Consider the following 19,272-nt stretch of genomic DNA (forward strand, 5'->3'; position numbering starts at 1 on the left):
TAGGCGTGGTGGGGACGTACATTCCCATTGGCATACAGGGATTCTGCTACACCACGCTGTTTGTGGCGTACCGCATCCGGGAAAAATGCGGTCCGGTGCTGCAGGCAGAGACAAATTTGGCCAGTCCGTTGAAAAAACGTCTGATGCTGACGAAAGCGTTGTATTTCTCATTTGTATGTTACTGTTTCTGTGTACTGCCTCCGTCGATGCTGACACTGGTCGTGGGTGGTTCTTGGCTGAAGGATGTACGCATCATGCTGTACACTCGCATTACGCAGATTGTGGGCTACTCTGCAACCGCGGTAAGTGATATGAAGTTAACTTTGCGGTTGACGGTGCTTATATCTGGGCGGCAGTATTTTTGGTGAGGTATTAAAATGTGCCGCAACCATTTTAGGTGATGTTTTTTGCTATAAACGTGGAGTATCGGAATCTACTGAAACGAGATCTTCGAAGATGTTTCCAGCCCATGTTACGGCGGCAAAGCCACAAAGTGCATAACTTGGAGACTATGCACAGCAATCGCGCAACAACTTCCGCTTAAAGGAACCAAGCAATCATAATTATCATAAATGAGCGGCTGTTGTTGGAATCAACCTCGGAGATCCTTATATTCATAGATCAACCAGTGCGATTCACGGAGATAGCAGCATAAAAAGCATCAAAATTCCGCCATTAAGGAATAGCAATTAGCTTATAATTAAATGGAGCATAGGTTTTAATTTCCAAGTAGTGAATGTACCAGCGCTTTTTATTTTTGTAATCTGGGTGGCTACTGCCACTAAAACTATTTCCATTGATTTCGATTATCAGAGATGTTTATGTGCACCTAACATCAATACTTAGTGAATTGAACTCGTACATAATCATTGTGCCTGTGTGTATCGAACCTTTTCAGGCTTACATTGCATAATATTCTTTACTTTTGTTTTGTTAATGCAGTGGCCGTTGTACCGCTAAATTTTGTATGTGTGCACAACATTGATAAATGATGAAACAGAACATTTTCAAAAAATTATGTCGCATAGTTCGTCACTATTGCGAACGATGATTTTTTTCCAATTAATAGTCCCTGTTAAAACCTCTTTTGCAAATCATAAATTCAGAATAGTCAGAATAGTCTTCACTTCGTCTCATCACTTACTTAAGCCACTTTCGGAACTACGTTATAGCGTCCAATTTTGCTGATTCAAACAGCATGAACACCATTGTGGGGTTTTGTTCTTTTACGTGGGATTACCAAACGTCATGACATCGCTCGTTCCTCTGACAAAATCATAATTATGATGGTTGCTTACTCGGAACAATTACATTTGCGCTACATTATGGATAGGAGACAGTGTAATATAGAGTACAGTACAGAGTACTAGTAACAAGTATAATATCATTGGCCAGAATTATTGTACTACAATTCTGCCCTAATCAGTTTTTCTGAATACACGAAGATATGCGTGGGCATTGAGCGCTAACATCAAAAACCAAAACAAAAACCGGTGGTTATATAACAACATGACCTTTAGTCTGGAATCCGGTTCCTAATGGGAATAACAGCTAATTCTGTTAGGGACGTGCTAAATGTTATGGCAAACCCCATCAAGGCATTTCGTAGCTTCTTTCAGAGCACGCGACATGGCCAGGGACTTCGTGCGCTTTTCCGTAATCTCCTTAGCTTCTTCGAGAATGTCGAAACCTTTCGTCATAGCTGGTGTGTACAGTTCCGCAAGCAAATGTTGGTTCAGCTTCTCCTGAAAACGCCAACCATCTTTTGTTCCAAAATCACCATCATTGCATCGTTTGCACAATTTCACACTAACACCTACTCTTGTATGCGCAACCAACGAGTGCACGATGGCCTTAGGGACGGTATCGTACACTACCTCCTGCACCAGGGAAAAGTACTTGCTAACCAAGCATTTCATCATTTCCACATTTTCTAATTCTCGCACTGAAGGTTTTTCCGGGTCATTTTTTTCATCCTAAACAATATGCTCAAAACTTTAATCTAACTGCAGGTGAGAAAATCATTTAACACTTACCGGTCCACAGGATTGGCTTTCCTGATTCAACCTGGCTTTGATAGCCTCGCGGAAATTCAGCTTCCCTGGCGACGCAGCCTGCAACACACGTAGAGCTTTTTGATTTGCTTGTAAGGCTGCAGCAGTAAGCGGCCGTTGCGTACGGTTTGTTCACCCTCACTGCCAGACGGCACTGTCTGCTAGTGAAGTTTTTAAGTTTTTAAAAGCGGTGTACGGTTTGACATCAGTACTTCTACTAAGTCTTTGATAAAAGTACGAAGTAGTTTTCCGTAACTTGTTTTTGCGATCCATCTCCAGTGTTTTCGCTTTTTGCAGATGAGTGTTTTTGCAGAAGCGCTTCTTTTTCCTGGCTGAATGCCGGATGTGTGCAGTCGATATAAGCGACCTGAATCTACAAAAACTATACATGTAATCTGGAACTAACTGCTTTTAATGAGGTGTATGTATACAGTTTACTGTTTTGTTACATATCAAGTTTATGCAACAAAATATGGCGCAGCGTAACAGCTACGCTACCACTACTAACATTAACAACAAATTTGACGTCCTCTTCAGTGGATTCCGCTGTCTTTCTCACAAATTCACTTGCAATGTTGACCATATTTTCATAAACTTGAGGATATTTCATCAGTTCATCCTGAAACCAGCCATAACTAATTTCATCTATGCAGTTAACGCTTTATTCACATATTGCACAGATTAAAAAATAATTCGGGTTCCGCATGCAAATTGCAGTCAGTGTCTTGCCAGTTGGCAGTAACCAAGTCTTTTACGCACTGCTGTTTCTCTGTCTGTGCAAACCTGGTAATGGTCAGCAGAACTGTACTGCAACAATACTGCACTGCAACTGCAGTGCGATAGAACAGCGCAACTGCGGCAGCTTACCTACAGATACTGTACAGTGTACGGCAGTACCTACCATGATGTTGTCGTTACAACTCCGAACGCATCTCTGCAGTTCATCATTAACCAAACCGACACAGTCAATGCAAGGAGAAATCATCCTTTTTATCTGGCGTTTGACTAAGCGCTGGAACGCCTTTGCCGGTACTGAAAGTGGTGGGATTAGCCCCTGCAAGAAAGAAACACAAGAATTGATTGCTGCCCTAAATACAGTAGACAGGTACTTCGTAGCCACACACATATTATGTAAATACAGTAAGTCTCGCATTTATATATTGTAATACACCTCAGGTATGTAACACTTTAAAAATGCACATATATGGTACCTGTACAGTGTGCATTATTTTAGATTGTGCACCACAATTGTGATTTATTTATTTGTTAACTGCTATTATTCTTATGTATCTGTAGTTGCTGCGTTGGAAACTTCAGGCAAAAAATTCTGCAAGTATTTTAGGTGCACTTTATACAGATAAGCAGGGCGCCTGGTTAGTTATTGTCCAGTATGCAGTTAATATTGAATGCGAGTACAATACGTATATACAGAGTAAATATGGCACTCTGGGTAGTTGATATATTTTAGTGATATTCTGAAGTTAATTTCCAAAACAACAAATACTGCGCTTTAAAGTGATGACAAACGGTGCACATTCGTTAATTAAAATATCAGATTAATCCAGTCGGAAATTGACACCTTGAGGCTCCATTGCATTAAGTCGAAACTATGCTGTCTGGAATACCATAATCCAATCTAATTTCTTTACCGAGTTAGTAATTCTTACTATTATCCTTGGTCCCGTTGGTCTTGCACTGATGGTCCTACTAATAATGGTAGAGCAGAGTGCTTACCGAAGCTGAGCGTATTGCCGCAACAATGGTTTTCACATCCAAATCACCCAGGGCATCCACACTAAATAAGCTTTGCGCAAATGCGTTTTGGAAAATGTGTTGACTGATGCGGGCCCCTCCCATAAACTCATCATCGTCATTGTCGCCGATATCAAAATCCTCGACATTTCCGCTCAGAGTGGCGCTGTATGCTTGTACAAAACCATTGATCAACTGTAACAAGCATAAGCCTTTATCAGTAGGTGCCTCTCCAAGTTTAGCCAGCTGGTCTGTATTGGCTTTCGTCAGGTCGCCAATACGCTTCCTCAAATCTGGCAGACGGGTACGAATATGCGACATCAAAAGCTGAAAATTTAATATAATTATACCGAATGCTTGCTTTCACCCCAAAGTGGCATATTTTAGGTCAACATTATCAGACTAACTTTGTTCAACCTCTGGCTCAGAACCTTCGTCCCGTGCTGATCGGCAATGTCCGGATATTTATTCGCGAAAAAATCTTGTTCGTCTTTCCGCGCATCGGCGATTGTCTGCTTAGAAAGGTCAGATCAGCAAAACGCAACGACATCAGAATAAAATTTTATTTATCTTGCCTTATTATTGGTAACTTCACTTGGTGCACGGTTTATTACGGCAATGATGCCCAGTTTAACTTTAATAATGCCCCCGCTCAGCATTTCGCGTGCGTTAACACCGTCTTCCACACGATCGAATTTTGTAAAGACGGCAATCGTGCGTTGGCCTACGCCAAAAAAAAAATTAGAGTGAAATAAATAGAAAAAATATAAAAAAAATAATGTTTCTGTTTTGAATTTTTTGATTCGGTGCTTTAATACTGCTTTTGATGTTGTACGAAAACAACAATTATTTAAAATACCATCCCGCTACCATACAAGAACTATTGAAAACTGATAACTGATAAGCCACAAACTACAGTTTACCATCTGGATCAACTTGTCTGGCTAGTTTAAGCGCTTCCATATTCGCCATATCTTCGTACGCCGGGGTAACAGCAAGAATGACCGAGTTCGAGTTCTCGATGAAATTCAGAACAAGAGTTTTGATTTGGTCCTCGATGTCTACAGGTTGGTCCGGAAGCGGGACCTATGAAAACATACCACACAGCCAATAGTAAAATAATTAGAAAAGTGCGCCCGCATTTTAAGTATGACGGAAGCGTACCAGGGAGATATACTGTAAGTGCAGGTTAAAGTTCGTTCTAAACTTCTAATGCAATTATAGGTTTTCAATATATACGGCCACCTAGCCCTTATGTGGCGGGTGCTATGGACGGACACCGTATTTTCCGTAATCGCTGAACACAGAAAATGCCTTCGACTTTCGGTCGATACCGCTCCTTGCCTAATTTCGGTGAGCAGTTATTGTGACATGTGGCACGGGTAACTGCAAGTGTTAGCTTCAGCCTCCTTCACAACCTTTTACTTGCTTCACATTTCACAACCATTCGCACAACCTTTGCGCAGCACTCTCATTAACATTTAACTGACTGTACATCGTTTCACCAACTCGCACACTACCATGAATTCCCTTGGTACGCTATGCTTTCGTGTTTTTTTGCCCCGCACCTTTTCTTGAGCAGAAGCAAGAGAAAGTTTGCAAAAAATTACTGCACTATAATTTTGAACGAAGAAAACGACTGTATTTTATTGTTGGCAGTATCATGCTGTCAGCATGGTACGTAGCAGGTACGTACTTTCTAATATGTAAAATGCTGAAATGATATGAAAAACATTGCAGTACGGTAAAGTTTTAACGATGCAGTTATTCGCTCTTCAAGGGGCTAACCGAGCGCTCTTCGTTCGTACATGATCATTATGCACAGCAAAGGTTTTTCATCAAGTTAATGCGAAAGTAAAAACCAAAATCAATGATGCAGAATGCAAAACAATTTATTAAAAGGCAACACGAACAAGTTGATCTTGTGCATATAACAAAACAAGTTAGAAAGCTGACTTTACATATGGATTCAGACCTGGAACGCATGAATGAGCACAGAATCTGCATTATTACGTACTTACTTTTATCAGCCCTGGCAAATCTACCAGGGTTAGGTCGGTGACAATTTCTGAAAAGATGGTCAAGCGGATCGGGTCACTGTCGATGGTGACCTGCGAAATCTCACATCAATGCGGTAAACAAACATAAAGTTATTTTACTTTCTGACCGCAAATTTAGCAAATGCGGACTAAAACGATAAGGACTTAAGAACGATTGGAAAATTTTTTTTCAAAGTTTTTGCGATATTTACGTTTTAGTCACAACATTTTATTTTATTGGTTGACAAAAAATAAGATAAAAAAACCATATAGGTTTCTGCGGCTACAGGTTTAGGTTAGGTGTTTTTTCTACACCAAGCACTTCGCTAGCTATAAACGATAAAGGCCGACTATTCCCGCGATGATAAAACGTGTGCGATAAAGCTGATGCACGTGTGCAGTTATTTCAAAGTACGTAATTTAACGTTATATTAAGTTGACAGTTTAAATACTTTTTTTGATTCAGTTGAGCGGTCCGTTTCGTTCTTGATTTCATCCCGTATCTCGTCAAAGTTTGAGTAAATTTTGTCTCCGGTATGACTAAACCGTCCGAATTGTTTGTCCGTTGTTTGGAAGCCTGTCAAATATGCATCAAATAGTTTGGTATATGATTATCAGATTATGAGTACTTGTACTGGTATGATAGTCGTAAAAACCAAATTTCGTTGTGACTAGTGCGAGAATTGTAAGAACAGTTGATCTCAAGTCTAAGTTCTAAGTCTAAGGCCGGATTCACGCTGACTTCTATCTATCAGTTTTTCTGTTGAGACACCGCCCAAAACGGCCGGTTTCTTAGCAGTATGCGTGAACGCGGCACGCTTTTCTAAATAGATACCTAAATAGGGAGCAGAATTGCGTTCACACAGTCACCTTTGAATAGGTGCAATAAAAGTTATTGTTTAGGGGCTTCCGATAGTCAGCTAGGTCTGCGTGAACACATGTCGCCTATCTAAGTATCTAAATGAAACGCGAAATTAAAACGGCAAAATCGCAGAACGGTAATTATTTTTTTCACTTCTAATGTTTACGAAGATCAAAGATTTAGTACAGTAGTTATAAAAAATGCGAAGCATTAACTGCCACTAGTATCACAGAGCCGCTACGTAAATGAATACGGTACACGGGCCGGCTTTTAAATATTTAGACATACAGATACTTTAGACAGCATACAGACAAAATTTACTACGTTTTCTTGAATTTGGTACTGAAAATTTCTATGAACTGAAAACGCTAAGTACTGGAAGTTTGAAATGTTTTTAGAAACCTTCGGGAGACCAAAACTTTTTCAAATTGCAGGTAGGAATCTTTGAAAACGCTGGATTTTATAAAACTATCAAAGTATCGAAAACTAAATCTCGAATTAGGAGATTATTTCCAAAAAATAAGGGCGTAGGGATGTACGAATCTATATAACTGACACGAGTTTATCCAGTTGGGCTTATTGCTAAATATCTCGGCTTGCCATGCGCCTGATATCGGCTTGCCATTATGCAGCGCTCAGCCGCCCAGGGAGGCTATTTGCTACCGTTACAGCGGGCGGGTGCCTATATCGCTGCCTACTGCTACCGTGGGCGGTTGCCAGTTGCCGATACAGCGGGCGGGTGCCTACGTGCCGTGCAGAGGTAGTAAGCGCTTTATAATAATAATTATTATTTTCGTGCAATATTAAGTGATTGAATTCCATTACAGTAAATTTGCAGTGACACTGGCAGAAGAATATGAACTGCACACCACAGTCAATTTACAAAGCAGTGTAAAATGGGCAATGCTTCAATAAATTAACTAATATTACATCACAAAACTTTTATTTTATTTCAACTGTCATCACCAACCGGCAACAGCTATTTGTCATAAGCGATAAATTTATTACCTGCAAAGTGCAACCACAAATAATAATACTTACCAGTAAGTACGGCACCCAGCGATATTTCCTTCATTAAAACTCTTTCCCAGTTAAATGTTTACAGCGTATACATTGTGTCTGCCAGCTTGATTATTGGATTAATCCGCTAAAAGAATTCGTTTTTAAAAAAATAATTATAAACAAAGATCGCGCGCATTCAAACTGTGTCCGTGCGCTTGTTGCAGTTTTGCCTTTACAAGTCTAAAGCAAATGCATGCCTTCGTTTAAAATGTGATCTTTACGCAAATAGGTTGTATGTGCTTTACATGATAAAGTACGGTAATACTTTGCAATGGTAATTAACGGAGCAAGTTGTCATATCCTGAATCAAAACATCTTTTTAGGTCATCACATAATCATTCTGAAAGCATTTTAACCAGAAATGCGTATATGTCCATACACATAGGAACCTCAAGTGGTTCCTATATGTCTTAACCATTGTGCCTACGGAGCAAACGAAAAGGTACCTTTCGATAGGAAAGCACTGTTCAGGCCGCGCATTGCTATCTATCAATTAAGAGCTAGGTAATTAACGTTAGCATAGGTATGCTGCGTGAACGCAATTTTGGGACCTAATGCAATTAGGTGGTTATCCCCGGCTGAACTCACATCCCACTAAGCAATTAAGATAGATAGGTGTACGCGTGAACGGGCCCTAAGTCTAAGTCTAAGTTTAATGGTTTAACGTCCGCACACATTCAGGGAAGGATCCCGATTCGAGGCAGCAGACACTGCCTGCAGTGATTTGCCTTCGCATCCTAAATGTGTGGGCCATACCACATGTTTAAAGCCATACTTCGATTCCGCTCGCAAATTGGTCACTTGCATTTTACGGTTAAAAGCAAACTGATCACTCAACACACACTGTCGGATAAAAAAATTAATATGGTTGGCGCTCGGTGAACCGCACAGAAAAAGTGCGGATCGGCCAACTGGTCGCCAGCCGCCGCATGTGGCGCGCTGCATACCTGCTGTTAAAAAATTGTGTATTGGGTGATAGTCTCACAAGGGACGACATTGCTTCCACACGTTTAAATCGTCGCGAATCTTCAGATCAGTTACAGTGCTACAGTGTATATTATAACGTTACAAGTTTACATTCCATTTAGCCTTTTGCTAGGGATACAGACTACAGTACGCTCTCGCTATCATGCAAAGCAGGCCTCGTGTGGGTGTGCAGTACCGGAAGTTGGATGACTTCAGCACAAGTAACATTCTCACCAAGTTTTTGTAGAGCTTCACGAATACTGGTTTTAAGCGCTTGCGTACGAAATACATATGTTTGGCCGGAAATAAAACTTTGCAGATGCAAATGCTCCATAGTACTTACTCTGTAGTAAGAGAAAGATATCTAAAAGCATGCTTTTGACGGTTATAAGCACCAGAAAAAGCTGGAAATTTTTACTACGGGTAGGCAATATTTTTCTGAATGTGGCATAGTGCTCGGGATAAAAATCAGTACTTAGTTTTGCTTGTATTTTACCAATCAAGCAAATATTTTTACTACAGTGAATACTTGTGATAATACTATAATTATATAATATTCAGATAAATCCATTCCTAATTATATCGATCTCTTTAATTCACACCATCACTTTACCACCACCACGTGTTAAAAAGCAGATTAGGAGAACCAAAGCTCATTAAACATTTCCGCTTTTTCCACGGTGCCCATGACAGAAACCGCATTACCACGCTGTAATTACCACGCTTCCTAATTTCAGACCGGAACAGATATACAGTATGTACCGTATCTTTTTCGGGTTTTGTCGTCCAGATGGATTAATTGAAGTACCAAAGGACGCCTCGTCACCATGCCTCCTCCTCGAGGCAGAAAATCTTGTCCTACAATGCTTTCAAGGACGGAGCTTTTTCCGGCGCTCTAGAACCGGAAAAACAAAGGATGTTGGGAACAGCAACACGGTACTCGCCCATAAGTCATGGTAATTTTAAGTACAGTAACGCAACTGAAGCAGATGATAACGCATGGGGATAAGCGAAACAAGTCCATACGAAGTTATGGTACGAGTCTGTATGCACCACACATTTGCCCAACCGCTATCAAATGCTTCCTCTGCTCTGAACGTAATAAAAATGGTTTTGCAAAGCAGAAATGTTTGTCCTCAATTAACGTCTTCGAGGCAAGGAGGTAGCGGTTGCGGGATCCCTACATTCATTCAGTTCTTAGTGGAAGCCGTTTAACGGTGTTCAAGGAAACACTTATTAAGCAACCAAAAACAGAACTTATTCTGTACAGCGCTGAGCGCACGTTGATAGGATTTGGCACAGTTTATTACGTCTAACAGTAAGCTGAGATACCGGTCACTTGCTCTTTAATATGAACTTTGATGTACTACGCAGTTTAACGCAATAAAAATTCGTCTCTGACAGTATTTGTTTATCCAACACTGCAATGCCTCAGTGCAGATTGGCCGTGTCTATTCATTTTGTCCACCGTTCATTTTGTCCACCAATCATTTTGTCCACCATTCATTTTGTCCGCCGTACACTTCGTTCACGATAAAATTTGAAAAGTATGGTGTTTTTATTTTTTATAAGACAAAGCTAGTATGTATGAATTTAATAACCTCGCATAGTAAACCGATAAGTATCACGTACTATAAGAACGTGTACACACATTCATATGATTCTATGATTTCAGTTTATATGGCAGATATTACATTCTTTTATTGCAAAATTCTGCGCCGTTGCTGCAACAATATCGAGTGCGGTAATGTACCCAATACTGACGCTGTGTCTAGTTCAGACTACTTCTGCGCAGTTGTATATTCGAAATTCAGCGGGTTAATAAGCAAACGGTAAGCAAGCGACACGGATGAGTTCGATTTACAGTACACATGCACATCTACGAGTAGCTGCTCACATCTTACGCCCAGACCGTTTCTGTTGTGTGTGTTATTGTAATTAATATTAAATTAATTTTGGTAAGTGGTAATATTGTATTTATTTATTAATAAATATAAAAAGCATAGACCAAATGAATGGTGGACAAAATGATTGGTGGACAAAATGAACGGTGGACAAAATGAATGGTGGACAAAATGAACGGTGGACAAAATGAACGGTGGACAAAATGAATGGTGGACAAAATAATAGGACGCCAGATTGGCATGCTTGTTACAGAAGTACTTTTGGACACAAATGTTCTGAATAGGTGGATAATAAAAATGGTAAATTGGGATGGGGGACGCATTGTGTGCTAATTATTGTATTTGTTCCGATAAAACGATGTAAAAAATATTAAGATGTCTGGCTAAAAAAATTTAGCGCTGACCTTAAAATGATTTCGTACAAATAAACAAGTGAAAACAAAAATTAGCAGGCAAAGTTTGGAAAACAGAAGAATTTTTTCTAATTCCTGAAAATGCAGAAATCCTACGTGAAAAAAGATCAACTTTTATTTTGCGCTTTCTCGGCTTCTCATGTTTACGTTTCCGTGTATATGCCTTGACTGTGTTCCATGCAGATGTTATGACCATTTCAGAAGAAAAAGATTTATACATGTAACCGTGAGCCTAGAAATCGAATCATTTGGCAATGCAACATCGTACCTGAGCGCCAACCACAACAATCTGGGGAAGGTCTATTGCTTTCATTTCGTCGATGCCAATTCCGCTGAACGCATCCTGAATGCGATTTACTACTCGAATAAGGGCCTCCATTGCAGCGCACGCTCGAAAACAATTACTGGCTGACAAAGTGCCGGAAAAAATCAAAAAACTGTATTTAGCTTTGCGATTTCGGATGGCCTTTAGTCGTTCACTACTGTATGGGTAAAAATTGAATTAGCATGTCCACGACAATGGGTTTTAACTTTAAGTTGCTATCATGACTGTGAGGAACGTGTCTTAACCTAAGCCACCACACTTCCCACTTTTGTTACTGTAAGTGTATTTAACCACCTAATCTAACGGCAGTAACTTACAGTAATAATAATGATCTAGCGGTAAAGGTAGTATGTTACAGCGTTCAGTGTTGGCGCCATAGCAACCAAATGGCAACATAATAAGAATAATGTCAAACTGGTACTCGGCATTACGAAAGTATGTAATCCAGTTCAGTCGAACCAACGATTAGTCAATTTCTCATGCGGTAAAGTGCACGAAATATGCGCATGAAGATTTTTTACATAGTACAACCACGCGGAGCTATTTTGTGCGACCGTAAGGCATAAGACATTTGTCCAGACTTTGGGGCACCTTTACTGCGCCCGTTCGAAAAGCATTAGTCTAGTACAGTAAAGTATCTACCGTAACAACAAAGTGACGGTCACGGAATCAAGGGTATTTTAAGAAACGATAATTGTATGCACAAGGATGAAAACCATGAAATCACTAGCAAAAGGTGGAAGCAATTAGCGCATCTACCAAGTACAGAGTAGAGCCTTACATATCCCAGTATCCGCAAGAAACTGTTCCAATTAAATCCAACATCCCAGGCATTTTGAGATGACACGAAGAGAGCAGTGACGTTCGGCTGCCATCCAGCCATTTCCGCCTGACGACAACCCTGCAGCACATTTGTTTTTAAACAGGACAACAGTGGTGTAGCCTTTCCTTGTAGTATGTAGATTAAAGATCGTGGTTTGCCTCTTGAACACACAACCGCGCAAAACTTAAGACGAAACTAGAAACTGCCGAAGCCGTAAGATGTTAAATACATCTTCTGGTGTTTTTAACTTTTCCTCTATTTGGTTGTCCAGTTTCGACGTTCCCTATCCAGTACTGCCCAGCCAATCAAGCTACACGTGGAGCAACTACGCTATCAGCGAAATTCTCATCTCCATATCTGGAATTATATTCAATGCCTTCATTATACTGACGTTTGCCTACCATCGCTACCTCTTGAAGAATGTCTTCATGATCTACCTGCTGAATATCTCGGTTGCGCATGTGACCTTTGCTGTTCTTAATGGCTCCGTAGATTTGGCGGTAAACGGCTACTCAGAATGGAGATTCAGTCGAGCCGTCTGCACATTTGACCTATACACGCATTATGTCCTGGAATCGCTGATTGTTTACGGTCATTTGTTGATCACGTTAAGCCGCTTTTGGGAAAGCTTCTTTCCTGATTCATACAATAGATACCATGCACGCAAGACTGTGGTGTGTTTGTGCATTATCCAATGGATTTTCGTACACCTGGTTTATACACCGGGGATCATACTGAATTCATATAAAACGGTGGGCATCAACAGCGCTTGCCGCATAAATCTGGAGATTGCGAGCGTAAATGTATGGATGGAAATGATGGTGGTTCTGTTTATTCTGGTGGAAATTGTTATTATTGCTTTTTGTCCGTTTATTCTGCTGCGGGAACGAACGCTCCAAGCAAAGGTCAGTGTTGAAGCGGATGATGTTAACACCGTCGAAGAGAATATTTCGGAAGCAAAATCACCAAATCGAAATGGCTTTCCTCTTGTATTGGAAGACATCGGTAAGCATGAAGAACTATTTTTGTAAGCTACATTCTGTATATCAGTACGTCTAGTAAAACCGCATCCACTCGCACTCTTTCCACACAATTTATGACCACAAATCATCTGATTACCATGAGTGCAAATGCTGCAGTCTTCCCGTTTTTATATCACTTAATAATTTTAATCTTTACAATATTATTCTATAGTCTTCTCCTAATTGAATTAATACTATGTTTCAGAGCATCCAAATATTATTTCCATTCAACTGGAAGCCGACGCGGAACGTCTAGCTAGCGAGCGCCGCAGTATGCGTCGCTGTTTTCTCCTTTTTACCGGCACGACGCTACTGTTCTGGACTCCGCTCGTCACGTGCTTAAGTATCTCCACTTACGACGTCCTTCGGCGATCGGAAGCGGCACTCGACACCGTGTCTATGCTGTATTCTTTACAAATTATCGTTGACCCGACGGTGTTTGTTATCTCATTCCCGAACGTTAGGAGCGCAATGTGGTTATCGGTCCGATGTTTTGTATCTCTTTAAAATAATTAAATAAGTAATATTTCTTATACATCTACCGCCAAATAAGTGTGCTTCAATAAAAATAAAAACTGAATGGAGTTCAGCGTAAGCGCTTTTATAACATGAGTGATTACTTGTCTCCGTTGGATGCAGAGTTGTTGCTTCAAGAAGTCATATTTTTTTAAAATTGATTACAATAAAATGTCATAAACTTTATTGCGAACAGCTCCTTAAAGTCTCTGCATACTGTGCAGTTGAAAACGGCGGAAATAGTCATCTTTCAACAAACAAGTTGCGTCAACAACGAACAAGTCCATCACATAACTTTTACATTATTTTTTTCCTGTGTAACCGGTATTGTATCCCGTCCCGTATCCACTTCCCGTTCCAGTTCCATATTGTCCATACATGCCGGTATTACCGTACTGTCCAGTTCCATATTGATTATACCCCGTTCCATATTGCCCACTACCAGTACCGTACTGATTGTAGCCGGTACCGTATCCCGAACCGTATTGTCCGGTTCCGTATTGGTTGTTATATCCCGTACCATAGCCACTGCCGTATTGTCCCGTACCGTATTGATTATTGTAGCCGGTGCCAGTGCCGTACTGTCCGGTACCGTATTGGTTATAACCGGTGCCATATTGGCCGGTTCCGTACTGATTATAGCCGGTTCCGTACTGGCCAGTGTTTCCATATTGGTTGTACCCCGTTCCGTATTGTCCCGTACCGTAACCGTACTGATTATTCATCGGATACCTGGTAACGTCAATAGTAAAGGTAGGTCAGCCCATAAATCGGCTGATCGGGGAAAACCGTAAAGTAAAACAACACGACTAATGTATTTTTTCATCGGAAAGTTACTACCAGATTTTACCCGGTTATATAATATATGTATCAGTATGCAATCACGGGAGCAAGCTGATGACTTTGCATGCATGAATAATGCATCCATAGTCCGTTATACAATGTGCTATGTTATGCATCTTACGGTTTTACCGTAGCATAAGGTAAGATGCTTATTTTACGAGCATGTTTGCAGTACATAAGTATTGTTTTATTAGTGTTTTAAGTACTGCATACGGCGAATGCTCATGTAAACACGCTATATAATTTATTACCCGGATTGGCCGTATCCAAATCTGCAACGAAACATAATTTACTAGTTTAAAATTTCATTACGCACCAGTCGGAAATATTTTGATCCAACAAATAAGCAAATACTGGAAAATTCCAGGCTTACGTACGTTCTAGTTCGCAGTAAAACCGTACTTACTTATTCAAAATCAGCGCAGATGTACTGCATATCCTATATTCCGTTAAAAATTGTTTACGTTATCGAAACTTAAATTACATTTTAAATGAGGAGTTTCCAACTATTGTTTTTACTGCAACAAGCAGAAAAGTTAAAGAATGCTATACATGTACCCTTTTCCTATGATATAGTAGCATTAGCAAAAAGAATACATTTAGTTTAGAGTCCAAGACATAGACTCTGAAATTTGTGATTATGAACGAAAGCTACGATAGAAACAAGTTTATAATTGAGCAATGTACTTTTATTCGTACCCGGTTCCGTATTGTGAATTGTATCCTGATCCATACTGTGAATTATAACCACTTTGTGGATATCTACAAAGTACAAAGTGTAGATTCAAAATTACACGAATAAACAATTTTGCCAATACGTATACTGTACGTATAAAGAGGCAACAAAACGAGTGAGTATTTAGAGTAAGTACTGAGTCTATGATGATTTAAAACTGGCACTTTCAACAGGATTTAGGTAAATTGATTTAATTCATATAAATTAATGTAAGAATTACTCACATAAACTGAACTCATAATGTAATTTCTTACACAAAACTAATAGAACTGAGCAGTTCTGATACATTGTCGAATAGTACTTACTGAGACGTTAAGGTATAAGATGATTGGGCATTAACATATGATAACGCTAAAATCCCGCAAGCGATTAAAACTGAATGTGCACCGGTCATTTTCGATACAGTACGTTGCGGAGATTCCAGGTGAAAACTGTACGTCACATAAACTATCAAAATCGTAGAATCACCGATATCCCTATAAGTACCGGGTCGACGTGTTTATAAGGAACAGCTGATAAATGTTTAGCAGTTTGCTTAGGCAGAAGAAATGTGTACCAATCAGCTGAAAAGCTGGTGATTGTGTACCCGGCAACCGCACCGTGTAGACGCATTTGGCCACTGTACAGTGTGTGTGCTCAATGGTTGGAATTCTTCACTAAGGCGTTTGCTGACAAACATCATCGGTAAACAGACTGTAATAACCTTGGCAGCGCTAGTGGCACTAACGCTAATATATCCATCATTATCCATCATCAGGGAAGAGATTACGTGGTCAATTATGGACACACCCCGTATGCGCCGTGTTACGTTGCTGTATAACCAGTATATATGCATTCCTTATCGGAAAAATTCGTTTCCGCGTTGGGGGCGTTGAAAAGAGTGCAATCATATGAGCCATAAATTCTATATATAGCTCAGCGGAAAAAAATTATGCTCATTCACAAATTATGAATAGGACTATCGTGTTATAAAGTGCATGTAATTTTATGCCGCATTTCGCTCTACAAACCTATTTTATTTGAGTAGAGTGCGGAATGTTAAAGGTTAATAGTGTGGCAGCAATGTTTTAATTTCGCTCTGGAACTTTTACGGTGTGTATAGCAAAGCGTTTGCTGCAGTTTTAACTGGAAAGTTCTAGACTGATGCGCCAGGCTGCAATATAAACGTGTGCAACAGCTTGAAAAATTCTCATCTTTCTTAGTAAAGAAATCCAGGCAATAAGTTTGAGTGGAGACATCTAATAAATAGTGACACATGTCGGACTGCAGCATATTATGTCGATGGGCTATCATTTAATTAGGCCATCGATGACAAACAGCTTCATCTCATCAACCAAATTACTCGGTTTAATAGCCAATCTTTAAGAAACTTCCTGGGAAAAAAATTTCGGAATTCAGTGCAAAGACTTAAAAATCATCTACATGTTTGGGTAGTTTTTGCGGTTTTTGGTCCGGTGTTTTTTAGAAATAAATAAAACGGCACAGTAAAAGATATTTATTTTACTACAACGATGCTTTAATTTTACTTATAAACAAAGTATAAAAAACGTCGATGAATACCAGATTATTTTGTAACGTGTTATACTGTTTAAAAAGGAAATCAGACTTTCAAGGAGACCCAAGCCATCGATCGATACAGACCAACAGCTGGTGGTATTCCCATCACATTAAAGGATTCAACCCGCCCTCTCGATCGACCAGGCATGGAAAGCGCGCGCGACACAAAAAAACTAAGCAATACATCCCGGATCGATTCCGGAACGATTCAGCATCAAATCTGCATACATATTGTTAACAACATATACAACATGCCGGGGAACACAACCGGCACGCACGGCTCCATCGATCTCTGCCCCGGTAATAATACAGCTACATACTGTATATACATTATACAGCAGATTCTAAGCCGGCCGGAACCAGCGATGATCGGCCCGTGTTTAGGAGCGTGACTTGTAGCATTGTGCTCCGGTGGAAGTCAGGATAACATGCGCCCGGCTTTTCTCCTTCTCTACACCGTGCTCTGACATGCCCACACATGTTGGCATGCGGCCCCCAGCCCAGCCGTCGTGCCGCCCGCCCATTTCCGCCTGTTCCGTTCCAGTCTGTTACGCGTGCTGCGCCGACGCACATATACTGTCCGGGTTCATTTAACACGGTTTATGCGGGATTGGTTACACGGCTTTTGAAGAGCGTTGTTGTATAATACAGTCGGATACGTATAGTGTGAACCAATGTCTGCTGTATGTCGCTGAGAATAAAGATATGGATATGTCGCTGATAATAAAGATATGTCGCTGATAATAAAGATCAACATCAATTATTATTATAAAAAAACAGCCATACTTGGCGATTGCCTTAATCGCCTAGCTTTCTCGAAAACGCATTGATTTACCTACTCAGCAATTTATTAATCGGGAAGTAGACAGAACATCATCTTTGCAAAGTACCGTATAACTAGGTTTTATCTAGCCAAGTGTATAGTGTAGGATTTTTTATCTGTTCGCGTTTTCTCAGATTTTGTTTCGATTTTCTTCGAACACGTATCTCAGCAAATTATCTGTACTGAAAAAAACAACACAATTTTCTGTAATTGCTGTTGCGTGTACAGTGTGCGAAAGCGAAGCGCATGAGATTTCCGCGCGGGTTGTTTTTCCCATGAGTGCAACCCGTGAGAAACTAAAACCCCTGATTATTTTCCACATAAATTTAGCGGATATTATAAACATCTCCAAATTCGACGTGCCTAATGATTGCATTTAAAAATTGATGCCGGTGTTTCTGTACTAAATCCGGTAAAAATAACCCACTGGACTCAAATTACCTCCGCGCGCGGTCAGGCACCCTTCGGTCGCCGCTGCGGAGCCGCAAACTGCATTCCATGGGCTGGGGAACGTCTGAAATTCGTCTAGTATTTCATCATCGTAAATCTTCTCTGATTTCCCGCATGAAGAGCGCGCCATTTCCCCCGCACCGCTATCATTCCTCCCCTGGCCCAAATAATACAAAATTGACTCCAATATGCGGCCTGCGCGCGATGTGGTTACGTTATATAGTCCGGCAATTCGCCATGCCGAGAGTGAATGATCTCTTAAGCATTCTGGCAACTATAATATTCCCGGCCTTTCTGAGATGATTGATGTCTATTTGCTGTCACCGTTTAGCCGACATATATACCATGTTTTCTCCCGCTCTCTTTCCGCCACTAGCCAGAAACTAGCCAAGAAACATCACTGATGATTTATAATTAGACTGTAAAAACATTCAGCACGTCGCGATCGTCGTCGTCATCGTTTTGCGCATATGTTCAGATGATCTGCATCTTTGCCGGCCCGCATTGTGCTTGCGTGTTGTAGATGGTTAATACGTACTGCTTGGGGAAAAACATATCCACATGAACGGCCAATCTACGCGCCGGGATACTCTGTGTTGTACGATACTTGGGCCGTTTTCTCAACGGGGCAACTGGTGTGTGCGGGTGTGTGTGTGTGTGCCTGTCTGTTTTGGTGTTGGATATGTAGTCCAAATGGGAACGATGTGCAGTTCCCAGTGGATCGGTTTTGTACTGGTACTGGGCACTTATCTTCGCCTCTTCGATATAAACTCTGCGCGAGAATTGATGCAGTACTGCAACTGGAAACATCATCGGTTGAACTAGAATTAACTTCTTTAAATCAAAACTTGACCCATACTTTACAGGATTTTTAGGAAAGAAATTTTTTCCCGATCGTAAACGGTGCTGGTATATGCTGGGACAGCTAAACAGATCTTTATCTTATTTATTTTCGCTATCAACGAATCCCAATATGTAAAGTACAAGAAACGGCAATTGATGGATCGCTGTTATTAATCAATCTATATAACTTTATTCACAGTTTTGACGCTGATGGCGACTATGATGGCAGGCACATACGGAGAAAAATTATGTAAAGTTGTGTACTGGTTAATAATTTGACAT

The 19,272-nt window shown here is 40.4% G+C and overlaps 3 protein-coding genes across 5 annotated transcripts; 1 reads left to right on the forward strand and 2 right to left on the reverse strand.

The window, feature by feature from the left end:
- Positions 1 to 1,239: 1,239 nt before the first annotated feature.
- On the reverse strand, positions 1,240 to 11,662 carry LOC129592672 (dynamin-1-like protein). Of its 2 annotated transcripts, none has more exons than XM_055488763.1 (14): positions 11,321 to 11,662; positions 9,498 to 9,630; positions 6,298 to 6,422; positions 5,828 to 5,917; positions 4,730 to 4,892; positions 4,382 to 4,530; positions 4,214 to 4,318; positions 3,789 to 4,001; positions 2,956 to 3,108; positions 2,563 to 2,673; positions 2,311 to 2,427; positions 2,037 to 2,114; positions 1,821 to 1,976; positions 1,240 to 1,745 (listed from the first exon to the last, which is right to left on the reverse strand). In XM_055488763.1, the coding sequence occupies exons 1-14, from the start codon at positions 11,429 to 11,431 to the stop codon at positions 1,572 to 1,574; spliced, it is 1,878 nt and encodes a 625-aa protein (XP_055344738.1). In that variant the 5' UTR covers positions 11,432 to 11,662; the 3' UTR covers positions 1,240 to 1,571. The 2 variants fall into 2 exon arrangements, with proteins under 2 accessions (XP_055344738.1, XP_055344737.1); XM_055488762.1 differs by having other exon boundaries at positions 3,789 to 4,133.
- Positions 11,663 to 12,318: 656 nt separating this feature from the next.
- LOC129592650 (5-hydroxytryptamine receptor 1B-like) lies at positions 12,319 to 13,816 on the forward strand. Its single transcript, XM_055488734.1, has 2 exons — positions 12,319 to 13,205; positions 13,428 to 13,816. The coding sequence occupies exons 1-2, from the start codon at positions 12,419 to 12,421 to the stop codon at positions 13,727 to 13,729; spliced, it is 1,089 nt and encodes a 362-aa protein (XP_055344709.1). The 5' UTR covers positions 12,319 to 12,418; the 3' UTR covers positions 13,730 to 13,816.
- Positions 13,817 to 13,905: 89 nt separating this feature from the next.
- LOC129592651 (keratin-associated protein 6-2-like) lies at positions 13,906 to 16,019 on the reverse strand. 2 transcript variants are annotated; one of them, XM_055488735.1, is made up of 4 exons: positions 15,623 to 16,014; positions 15,281 to 15,343; positions 14,833 to 14,853; positions 13,906 to 14,470 (listed from the first exon to the last, which is right to left on the reverse strand). In XM_055488735.1, exons 1-4 carry the CDS (start codon positions 15,709 to 15,711, stop codon positions 14,041 to 14,043), a joined length of 603 nt encoding a protein of 200 aa, XP_055344710.1. In that variant the 5' UTR covers positions 15,712 to 16,014; the 3' UTR covers positions 13,906 to 14,040. The 2 variants fall into 2 exon arrangements, with proteins under 2 accessions (XP_055344710.1, XP_055344711.1); XM_055488736.1 differs by lacking the exon at positions 14,833 to 14,853 and having other exon boundaries at positions 15,623 to 16,019.
- Between the last annotated feature and the right edge of the window lie 3,253 nt (positions 16,020 to 19,272).

This window comes from Paramacrobiotus metropolitanus, unplaced genomic scaffold (genome assembly GCF_019649055.1).
Source record: "Paramacrobiotus metropolitanus isolate TYO unplaced genomic scaffold, Prichtersi_v1.0 Parri_scaffold0000054, whole genome shotgun sequence".
Lineage (NCBI taxonomy): Eukaryota > Metazoa > Tardigrada > Eutardigrada > Parachela > Macrobiotidae > Paramacrobiotus > Paramacrobiotus metropolitanus.

Excerpts from the sequence above, each read along its gene's own strand:
- LOC129592672 (XM_055488762.1), bottom strand. The coding sequence starts at position 11,431 with ATGGAGGCCCTTATTCGAGTAGTAAATCGCATTCAGGATGCGTTCAGC. Across the intron at positions 9,631-11,320 it reads TTGTTGTGGTTGGCGCTCAG|AGCGCCGGAAAAAGCTCCGT; the intron begins GTACGATGTTGC and ends TTCCGGTTCTAG. Across the intron at positions 4,531-4,729 it reads CAGACAAGTTGATCCAGATG|GCCAACGCACGATTGCCGTC; the intron begins GTAAACTGTAGT and ends TTTTTGGCGTAG.
- LOC129592650 (XM_055488734.1), top strand. The coding sequence starts at position 12,419 with ATGTTAAATACATCTTCTGGTGTTTTTAACTTTTCCTCTATTTGGTTG. Across the intron at positions 13,206-13,427 it reads TCTTGTATTGGAAGACATCG|AGCATCCAAATATTATTTCC; the intron begins GTAAGCATGAAG and ends ACTATGTTTCAG.
- LOC129592651 (XM_055488735.1), bottom strand. The coding sequence starts at position 15,711 with ATGACCGGTGCACATTCAGTTTTAATCGCTTGCGGGATTTTAGCGTTA. Across the intron at positions 14,854-15,280 it reads AATTCACAATACGGAACCGG|ATTTGGATACGGCCAATCCG; the intron begins GTACGAATAAAA and ends GTTTCGTTGCAG. Across the intron at positions 14,471-14,832 it reads TTTGGATACGGCCAATCCGG|GTATCCGATGAATAATCAGT; the intron begins GTAATAAATTAT and ends TGACGTTACCAG.